The 10,881-nt window shown below is 42.8% G+C and overlaps 1 protein-coding gene across 1 annotated transcript in view; it reads right to left on the reverse strand.

The window, feature by feature from the left end:
• The window catches only part of Hat1 (histone acetyltransferase 1), a 48,134-nt gene extending 37,634 nt beyond the window's left edge, over nt 1-10,500 (reverse strand). The window contains exons 1-2 of the mRNA XM_051166262.1: nt 10,397-10,500; nt 8,958-9,062 (exon numbers count right to left, since the gene is read on the reverse strand). Of these exons, the coding sequence (XP_051022219.1) occupies nt 8,958-9,062; nt 10,397-10,403 (112 nt within the window). The 5' untranslated portion in view covers nt 10,404-10,500. The remainder of the gene's footprint in view (nt 1-8,957; nt 9,063-10,396) is intronic.
• Nucleotides 10,501-10,881: the final 381 nt, after the last annotated feature.

The following is a 10,881-nucleotide window of genomic DNA, read 5'->3' on the forward strand; positions in this document are numbered from 1 at the left end:
ACCGTATACCCAAATAATGTTTCCTGCAAGCTCTGCCAATAGCTGGCACCCCATAACAGTTCCATTTGCTCCCAACACATCAGCAAAAAGATCTTTTACATGCTATGGAGAAACTTGGTTAAAAGGGACCTTCATCCCTTTCACCCTCAGCCAGATATAACTCTTTACATTACTCCCCTATTTTCTCCTGTTCCCTTCCTTTGTTCCCTTGTAGCTCCCTGCTACTTCAGGTACCTCATTTTGGTGCAACAGCCTTGGCAACGGAACCAGTCACTGTCACCCTGAACCAATTCTATGCCCACTTTCTGCCATCTTTGTTCCTCCCTATCTCTCAACTTTCCTGGGAAATCTCAGTTCTACTCTGTAATTAAATCATCTGTTTACAGGCCTCTAATAATTATTTTCCAAGTTTCTTCACGAACACAGGATGCCAATCACCTGATCCACTGCAACCCACCAAGAATCTCCCCTGGTATATGAACACACACCCTCACCGCCATACATGGCCAAAGTACCCCCTCTTAAATGACCCTAAATGTATCCCCCTCCTGACAAAGACCTTCCTCAGCAGAAAACAGTTCTGCATTTTTAAGATCTTCAAGAGTTACGAATGTTAGTTTCTTGCTGAAAGACTACATTTCCAGCTTCCCTTGCAGACTACAGAAGTCATTTCCACCCTTATGAAGAGTCACACCCCATCTTATTCTACAGGCATCTTGGCCATCCATACATATGAGTAACAAAGTGTCTCCTCACTGTGAATAAACATGGTCCCACCTAAGGTCAGCTACCTTTTAATAGTCTAGCATTGGTCATAGTGTTTCTTCAAAGCAATAGAAAAGAAACTAAGAAGTCGGTACCAGCAACTAAAATATTGTTATGAAGGGCCTGACTGACCATGCTGCTTGTTCGAAGAATGTGGACTCTGGGCCTTTAAACTAGGAAAGCTGTTGAATGCTGTGATCAGGGATAAATGGACCATCCTAGTATTAGCGTGGAAGATAGCAGTGCTGACAGCAATGTGAACTAAGGAGGTTTCAGGAGACCAACATCAGCAACTTTGTTAGAGACCATTCTTTTAATATTTTGACAAAGAAATGTGGCTGCATTTTGCCCTTGTCCTAAGAATCTGCTGGAGGCTAAATCCAACAGTTTTTGGATTAATAGTGTTGACAGAGATTAAGATAGCTTAGTATTGGCTATGTCACATGGTTATTAATGATCATGCATATCTACAATGAAAAAGAAAAAAACAAAAGCAAACAAAAAAACCAAGATGTACAGTTTGAGGAGAAAAAGAACACCAGGAAATCTAATGTTGGAGCCAAACCCTGTACTCAACCAGATGAGAAGTTTAGGGAGAAATGGAATAAAGGGAGTGGTACCCTCAAGCCAAGACCCCTCTCATCTAAGTTTCCAATTTGTTATTCAACAAATGAAAATATTGTAATTCAGGGAGGAGGCCAGGTTCCAGACCAAGCAGGCATTTTTTGGAAGGGTCCTGGCTTCCTCAGGGATACAAGAGTATGGAAAGGGGCTTCCTCTGAGGTCAAAGAAAGCTGCTGATGTCAGGCTTATGGCAAGGGAGTCCCTTCATGGAGGCCCAGAGGGTCACTGTGTAAAGCTACGAAAGTGAAGCTTGGATTGTGTTGGAGCTAACAGAGTTATCTGGTGAGAGAGTGCACTTAATTTGTTGCAGTCAACAAAGCTGGAAGGAGTGGGAAATTGAAGAGCCCTTTGACATCAGACATGTTGTTAGGATCTGAAGTTTGCCCTGTCTGCTGGGCTTCAGTTTTGCTTTGGTCCAGTATTTCCACTGTAACCAATACTACCTTTTGTGATGCATATTCTGTGTCATGCTGTACATTGAAAATGTGGAATTGGCTTTTTTTTATTTTTAATTTTACAGGGGCTATAATTAATTGAGTCTCAGAAGACTTTGAACTTAGGGACTTCTTTTTAAGTGTTGAGGCTGTAAAGGACTATGGGGACTGAGTGCATTTTGTATTATGATATGGCTACAAGCCTATGGGGGCCAGGAGTGGAATGTGGTGGTTTGAATGAGAACCGTTCCCATCGGCTCATTTATTTGAATGTTTGGTTCCAAGTGCAGGGAGTATTTAAGAAGGCTTAGGTGTGATCTTGTTGGAGTAGGTTATGGCACTACGGGTGGGCCTTGGGGTTTTAAAAGGTCATGCTAGGCCTAGGCCTAGTCTCTGTGTGTGTCTGTCTGTCTGTCTGTCTGTCTGTCTTTCTCTCTTTCCCTCTCCTCTTGCTTGTAGATCAAATGTAAGCTCTCAGCTACTGCTCCAGTGCCATGTTTGCCTGCCTGCTGCCATGCTTCCCAACATGATGACCATGGTCTCACCCTATGAAAGTATAAGCAAGCCCCTAATTAAATGCTCTCTATTACAAAATGCCTTGGTCATGGTGTCTCTTCACAGCATAAGAATAGTAACTAAGACACTACTTAAGGCTAATCAACAATAGAGTACTTTCCCCTATCATATTCTCAAATATATCAAATCTATAAATACCCCTTTTCTCCCCAATAATTTTTCCTTATCTGATATTCCTTGCATCAACATATGAACATGCTATTGTTTCCCCCCACCGCCCAGCTTTTTCATTTTGTCCCAATTAAAATGAGATGGCCCAGTGGTTAAAAGTGTTTACGGCTCTTGGGAGCTGGAGAGATGGCTCCCCGGTTAAGAGCACTGACTGCTCTGCCAGAGGTCATGAGTTCAATCCCCAGCAACCACATGATGGCTCACAATCATCTATAATGTGATCCGATGCCCTCTTCTGGCCTGCAGGTATATATGCAGGCAGAGCACTGTATACATAATAAATAAATCTTTAAAAAAAAAAAAAAAGTGTTTACTGCTCTTGAGCAGATAGGCTCCCATATCAGGCTACTCATAACTGCTTATAAATCCAGCTCCAGGGAATCCCAAACCGTTTTCTAGCCTCCATCTGCACAGACACTGACAGAGATACACATAAATAAAAATAAAGTCTTTTAAAAATGATCAGCCAGGCATGGTGGCACACACCTTTAATCATAGCACTTAAGAGGCAGAGGCAGGTGGATCTCTGTGAGTTCAAGGCTAGTAGGGTCTATAAAGCAAGTCCAGGACAGGCAGGACCACAAGAGAAACCCTGTCTCAAAAAAACCAAAATTAAAGTAAAATAAAAATCTTACAATAAAATTTGTATCTGATAAAATAGACATCATATAAAGCAAGATGAGTAGTTAAAGAAGTGACAGAGATGACTAGATGTCCTTATTATCAGAGAGGATAAATACTTTATACTGCTTGCCTAGGATGCACAAGGCCCTAGGTTTGATTCCTAGTACCACAGAAACTGGACATGGATTCACATGCTTATAATTCTAACACTCAAGAGATGGAGGAAGGAGAGTCAAAAGTTCGAGGTCATCCTGAGCTACATATCATGTCTAAGACCAGCCTAGGCCAAATAAAACCCATCTCAAAAACAAAATAAATTTTAAGTCGATGTTTTAAAAAAAGACACAAGTCTTAATCTAAGGACTAGACTAGAGGATGTAGGTCAGTAATAGAGATGCAAATTATTAAGAAAGTATCATGGGGGCTGGAGAGATGGCTCAGCGGTTAAGAACACTGACTGCTCTTCCAGAGGTCCTGAGTTCAATCCCCAGAAACCACATGGTGCCTCACAACCATCTATGATGTGATCTGATGCCTTCTTCTGGCCTGCAAGGGTACAAGCAGGCAGAGTACTATATACATAATAATTAATAAATAAATTTTTTAAAAAAATTATCATGAGGGGACTGAAGAGATGGCTCAGAAGTTAAGAGCACTGTCTGTTCTTCCAAATATCCTGAGTTCAATTCCCAGCAATCACAAGGTGGCTCACAACCATCTACAATGAGATCTGGTGCCCTCTTCTGGGGGGCAGGAGTACATGCTGTATATGTAATAAATAAATAAATAAATAAATAAATAAATCTTTTAAAAAAAATTATCATGGGGCTGGAGAGATGCTAAGCAGCTAAGAATATTTGCTGCTCTTGCAGAGGACCTAGATTCAGTTCACAGCACCCACATGGTAGCTTTCAACCATCTATTTCAGGAGCTCTAACCCTCTTGTCTGACCTCCAAGGACACCACCAGGCACACATGTAAGGCACACACATATAGGCAAAACTCAAACCATAAAATAAGTAAATCTTATGGATGGATGGACACACATGGACACGTGAATGGGAGGACTGACAGACAGGCAGACAGACACACACACATACAAATGGATGCTAGTAATTCATCTCTGAAAGAAGAAATTATATCATATACTATAATGTGAATGAAACTTGATAGCATGTTAATGAAAAACTAGTCACATAAAGCAAATACCGTATGATTTCATTTATGAGACATCTCAGACAAATTCTAGGAACAGAAAATAAAATGATGGTGGCTAGAGTCTGGGAGAAATGGATATTTAATAGGCATTGTCTTAGTTTGAGTTTTATTGCCATAAAGAGACACCATGACCACAGCAACTTTTTTTTTTAATGTTTAGAGGAGTTTATTAAATGAGTGGGGGGGAGGGGAGAAGGAAAGGGGGAAAGGGATATCCCAGAAAGAGACAGAGACAGAAGGGGAGAGGAAAAGGGAGAGGGAGGGAGGAGGTATAGTTGACCACAGCAACTCTTATAAAGAAACACATTCAATTGGGGCTGGCTTATAATTTCAGAGGTTTAGTCCATTATCATCATGGTGGGAAGCACTGTTCTCCATAGCTTGAGCACAGGAGACCTCAAAGCCCACCCCACACTGATACATTCCTCCAACAAGGTCACACCTCCTAGCAGTGCCACTCCCTATGAGCCTGTGGGGGGCCAACTAAAGTCTGGCCCTCATAGGCTTGTAACTATCAATTACTGTGGTGGGAAACATGGCAGTGTGCAGGCAGACATGGTGCTGGAGATGGACTTGAGTTCTATGTCTTGCCCCAGGCAGCAGAAGGAAACTGCCACACTGGACATAACTTGATCTCACCCACATAGCAACACATTTCCTCCAACAATGCCTAGTAGTGCCATACCCTATGGGCCAGTGTGGCCAAGCAGCAAACACAGGTTCAGTCTAACAAGATGAAAATGTTCTGTAGATCTACCCATAAAAAAAAATGGTAATGACCAAATGCTACTGTATACTAATGCACACCTGTAGTCTCAACTATCCAGGAGGCTGAGGTAGAGGGATTACTTGAACGTAAGAGTTGAGATTAAGCCAGGGTTTTACAGCACAATCCCATCTCAAAAAACCAACAAAATAGTAAAGGTAGTAGATTTTATACTATATGCTTTTTTAAAAACACATGTACAGAAACAGTTAATGCAAAGATAACATATACATGATTCAAAAAAGAAAAGAGCTGGTACGGTAGTGCAGCTCTTGGGAAGTAGAAGTTGGGGGTAGTTAAGGCCATCCTCAGCTACAAGAGACCCAGTCTTAAAAAAGAAAGTAACAAACAACAAATTATGTTAACCATGAAAACAGGTTATGACAACAACAAAATGTTGGTATTAGTATAGATCCTTCTGTGGGCGGCAAGGTCAGTGACTACTAAAGGATGGTGTATCCCGTTCCCTTCCACTGTGAACTCTCTAGGCAGCTGCAGCTGACGTTCAACTCCTGGTTCACCTGTCTCCCTGTTCCAAGTGTTGGGACTATAGGTACATACCACCACGACTGGCATAAAAAAGTAATAGCAAAAGAGAAGCAACTAAACTGAATCATAACACAGTCATGGGTATGTAAGGTAAGAGACAGATGTAAGGATGTGGTGGCACACTCCTTTAATCTCAGCACTTGGGAGACAGAGGCAGGTCTCTGTGGGTTTGAGGCTAGCCTGGTCTATAAAATGAGTCCAGGACGCAGAGAAACCCTGTCTCGAAAAAAACAAACAAATGAACAAACAAAAAGACAGATGATATGTGAGAGAAGGGAATAATCCTCTAGATAGCATTACAGTGTGTTCCTGTGTATGTGTGACTGCAGACAGGCACATGACACCATGTATGTATGTGTGGAGGTCAGAGGATAACTTTCTGGGTCAGCTTTCTCCTTCCACTGTGGGTTCCATGGATCAAACTTGGTCATTAGGCTTTTGAGACAATTTCTTTAAGGCAACTTACAAGGCACTTCCAGATATCGTTAAGAGGGCTAGAGAGATGGCTCAGTAGGTAAGAGCACTTGACCTGCAAACATGAAGACCTGAGTTCCCATCTCCAACACCCACATGACACTGCTGAACATGGCTATGCATATCTGTAAACCTCAGCACTGAGTAGCAGAAATATGTGGACCCCAAGAGTTCACTGCCATCCTAGCAAAAATGGCCAGCTTCTAGTTCAGCTAGAGACCCTGTGTCGAGGAATACAGTGGAGAGTGATAGAGGAAGGTAACAGATGTCTTCCACTGACTTCTGCATATGTATGCACAAATGTGCACACCCACAAACTTATGTGCACACGCCACACGTGGATATTTTCAAAAGAAAGTGGCCTATACAAAACAATGCCAGTTTTAGAAAAATAACGTATGCACAAAGAATATGATTTAGATTAGAAGTCTCTGTGTAGTTAGGGCTCAGTAAACTATTACTTTCTGTCACTTTCTTTGTATTTGTTATATTGGTTCTGGTTTCATTTCTGGTGTTGTAATAAAACATTGACCAAAAACAACTTAGGGAAGGATTTATTATTAGGCTTATGGTTTCAGGCCCATCATTGAGGACAGCAACTCAAAGACAAGCCTACATTATCTCTAACTATGGACTCAGTCAAGAAAGTACAGCAGAAACTGTGGAGGATGTTGCTTGACAGCTAGCCCAAGCTCATCCTCAGCTAGCTTCCTTATGTAGCCTAGAATCACCTGCAGACACAAGAGTGGGCCCTCTTACAACAATCAAGACAATCCCCCATAGACATGCCCACAGGACAAATCCTTAAATTAAGGGTCCTTCTTAGGTGATGCTAGGCTGTGTCAAAGTTTAAGCTAAGGCAATGTTTCTTTCAATAACAGCAGCTAGTAATTACTAGACATTTTCTACATCAAGTATATTTGCACTGAACTTCATAATTCAAGTTGAGTACTACTAACTACATTTTAATAAGAAGAAACTACGGTACGGAAAGCAAAGTAAGCAGGATTCACAAACATGTATTTATGCTTTTCTACTTAAGCACACAATGTAGTAAACTTAGTGCTGCCACAAACTAATTTTAAAACATTCATTCTATTGTGTACAAAAAGAAATCTCAAGTGGTAGCACATGCCTTTAATCCCAGCACTTAGAAGGCAGAAGCAAGTGGATCTCTGTGAGTTCAAGGCTACCCTAGTCTACAGAGCAAGTTCCAAGACAGTCAAGGCTACACAGAGAAAGCCTGTATCGAAAAATCAAAACTAAAAACAAAACAAACAAATCCAAGCCTACCCTGTTCCTACATTTGGCCTGGGGTAATAGTTCTTTACAGATGTCTTTTCTAAATGTTTTTCTTTTCTTTCTTTCTTTCTTTCTTTCTTTTTTTTTTAGACAGGGTTTCTCTGTGTAGACTTGTATGTCCTGGACTCACCTTGTAGACCAGGGTAGCCTTGAACTCAGAAATCTGCCAGCCTCTGCCTCCTGAGTGCTGGAATTACAGGCTTGTGCCACCTGGCCCAGCTTTCTCACCATTCCAAACAAATAGAATCATATACTATGGTGGCTTTGCCTGGCTTCTTTCATTTAGCATGTTTTTGAGGTTTCTCCACATTGTGTGTGTGACAAGTATCAGAACTACGTTTCTTTTTATTGTCAGATAGTATTCCACTGAACAGCTATAACATACTTTATCTGTTTACCCACTGGTGTTTTACCTGAGTTTAAAGTTATCATTTTAGATACCCACCAGCAATACATGATTTTTTTTTTCACATCCTAACCAACTCCTGTTACTATCTATCATTTTCATTTTTTCTTTTTTCTTTTTTTTTTTTTTTTAAGTTCTTCTTTTTCAGTTTTTCAATACAGGGTCCCTCTGTATAGTTTTGCCTGTCCTGGACTCACTTTGTAGACCAGGCTGGCCTCGAACTCACAGCGATTCCACTGCCTTTGCCTCTGCCTCCCGAGTGCTGGGATTAAAGGCGTGTGCCACCACTGCCCAGCCTATCATTTTCTATGTATAACAGGCTGGTCTCAAACTCACAGAGATCTGCCTGTCTCTGTTTCCCAAGTGCTGGGAATAAAGGTGTGCCACTTTTGCCCAGCTCTTGTCTGTCATTTTCAAAAGCAAAAAGTAAATACTTTTAAGAAGCTGAAATCACAGCTGGGTGTGGTGGCACACTCCTTTAAACAGCACTTGGGAAGCAGTGGCAGGTGGATCACTGTGAGTTCGAGGCCAGCCTGGTCTACAAAGTGAGTGCAAGACGGGCAAGGCTAACACAGAGAAACCTTGTCTTGAAAAATAAAACAAAACAAAACAAAAAAGAAGCTGAGATCACAAATGCCTGTGACTTTTTGCCACAGTATCTTTCACCTACCCATTCCACAACATAACTCATGACTGCATAAAATCTCAATATTCAACAAATGCAGAAATACCAAGAATATATGAGGTTCATTAAATGAGCATGGGGAGAGGAGAGAGAGACAGACTGACAGACAGAGACACAGACACAGAGACAGAGGAAGAAGGAGGGCTGAGGTAGGACTGTCCTTATATACAGCCCTGGGCAGGGCCACACCCCTGTGGCAGGTAGGCAATGACATCACAGGTAGGCAGACTGAAGCAAAATCATTCCTACCTTTTCCAATAACATCATCATTCTTAACATAAAATTTTATTTCAAAATGTAAAAGGCTACGTTATATACACACTCAGGTGTACACATGAAATCATTCTGAAATGACATACATACCTAATTTCAGCTCGATTGCTGTGTTGGTGTTACATTTGTACTCAGCTAGCTTCTTCTCCACCGCACTCTTATACTCTACCAGAAATTTTTCCATTGCACCAAATCCTGGAAGAGGTTTTAAAAGGTTGGTTGTAATTTAAATACCTATAAGTAGGATTTTTATCAGAAGTAAGCTAAGGGTCATGCACGCCTTTAATCCTAGCACTCTGGAGGCAAAGGCAGGCAATCACTGTGAGTTCCAGGCCAGGGTGGTCTACAAAGTCCAGGACAGCCAAGGCTACACAGAGAAACTTGTCTCAAAAATACAACCACTTGAGACAGGCCTGTAATTCCATCATTCAGGAGGCTGAGAAGACAATATCTAAGGTGGAGGGCAGCCTGCCCTGCATATGAGATTACAGAACCTAGTTCAAAGATTTCTGTTATAGAAATTACTTTTAAGTCTGTACTGCATCAACCCCAGTTCTCACTCATTAACTCCGGCTAAGGAACACGCTTAATTGAAGGGCAGCAGATTCGAAGGGGTGGGACTCCGGTATGAACTTTAATGTAACTCTCATTCCTTTTATGATACCAAGGTACTCCACTTCCTACTTGATAGCTCCATCTAATAGAAAAACCATTTCTTAAATATGTGCAAACTTCAAATACATAGCTTGTTAATCCAGCATATCTATAAAAGTGGAGTGTGTACCATGTAATGATACTAATGTGAAGGCACTAGGGAGAAAATGACAGAAAACTGCCCAGAACGTCAAAAGATAAGTAACTTAAAAAAAAAAAAATACATCAAAACATTCTTAAAACAAGCCCAGAGTAATAGCAATTGAAACGTTCTTAAATGTTCAAGGCTAGTTATCTCGAACGAATGAATAAAGCAGAAAAAGAGATTTCTACCACATACAGTACAGAAGTCTCACTCTAAAAGAAAAGTTTGGCAGTATAGAATGGTCGTTCTCAACGGACATCTTAAAGATGATTTCAAAAATCCTGAAGGGTTAAGGAACCCGGAGTGTGCCCTGAACCAAGGCAGCACCGCGCTCGCTCAGAACCTGGCTGCGGGGAAGGTGGGCAGAGCCCTGGAGATGAGCTGGCGGGAACCGGACCCGATGAACTACATTAGGGCAGCAGTGGGCAAAGGAGAAGCGAGAACAAACAGGCCCCGAGGCTGGCCGCCCTTCACCAGACGAAATCGCGCATTCGGCCCGGGGCTCGCCGGCCAACGGGGGGCGCAGGGCGCGAGCACTGGGGGCGGCGTTGCGGAGCGCGGCCCACCAAGAGCCAGCGGCCGACCCTCCGTGCCTCGCGGGAAGGGAGAGGCCTTCTGGAACCTCGGCTAGAGCTCGAAGGTTCCAGGAGGCCACTGTCATCACCGCCTCAACGTTCTTCCCCAGAACAACCTGCCTCCTCCCCTTGCTAAACTTTTCCCGGGAACTTACCCGCCATTTTCGAGCTGCGAGCGCCTGCGGCTGAGGAAGGACAAATCAACCCGCGCGCTCCCGGGCCGGAAATGACCTCAACTGTGATGTATTTCCCCGCCCATCTACGGCGGGACACGAGCCAATGAGGACGTTTCAGGAGCGCGGCGGCGGAAGTGCTCCAGGAGGCGGGGCTAGTACTGTGAGAAGGCGCGGGTGGTTGCCTAGCCACCGCTAGTGCAGTTAACCGCCTCGCTGGTCTTCGTGGTTGCTGGCAGCTAGAGACTTTCTTTTCCTCCCACCCTCCTAGAGAGTAAAAATTCTCCCTTTTGGCCCGAACGCAAGTTTTTATGTGGGGGCTTCATACCGAAAAAAAAATTTTTTTTTTGGTTTTTTCGAGACAGGGTTTCTCTGTGTAGCCTTGGCCATCCTAGACTCACTTTGTAGACCAGGCTGGCCTCGAACTTACAGCGATCCGCCTGCCTCTGCCTCCTGAGTGCTGGGAT

This window comes from Acomys russatus, chromosome 24 (assembly GCF_903995435.1).
Source record: "Acomys russatus chromosome 24, mAcoRus1.1, whole genome shotgun sequence".
Taxonomy (NCBI): domain Eukaryota; kingdom Metazoa; phylum Chordata; class Mammalia; order Rodentia; family Muridae; genus Acomys; species Acomys russatus.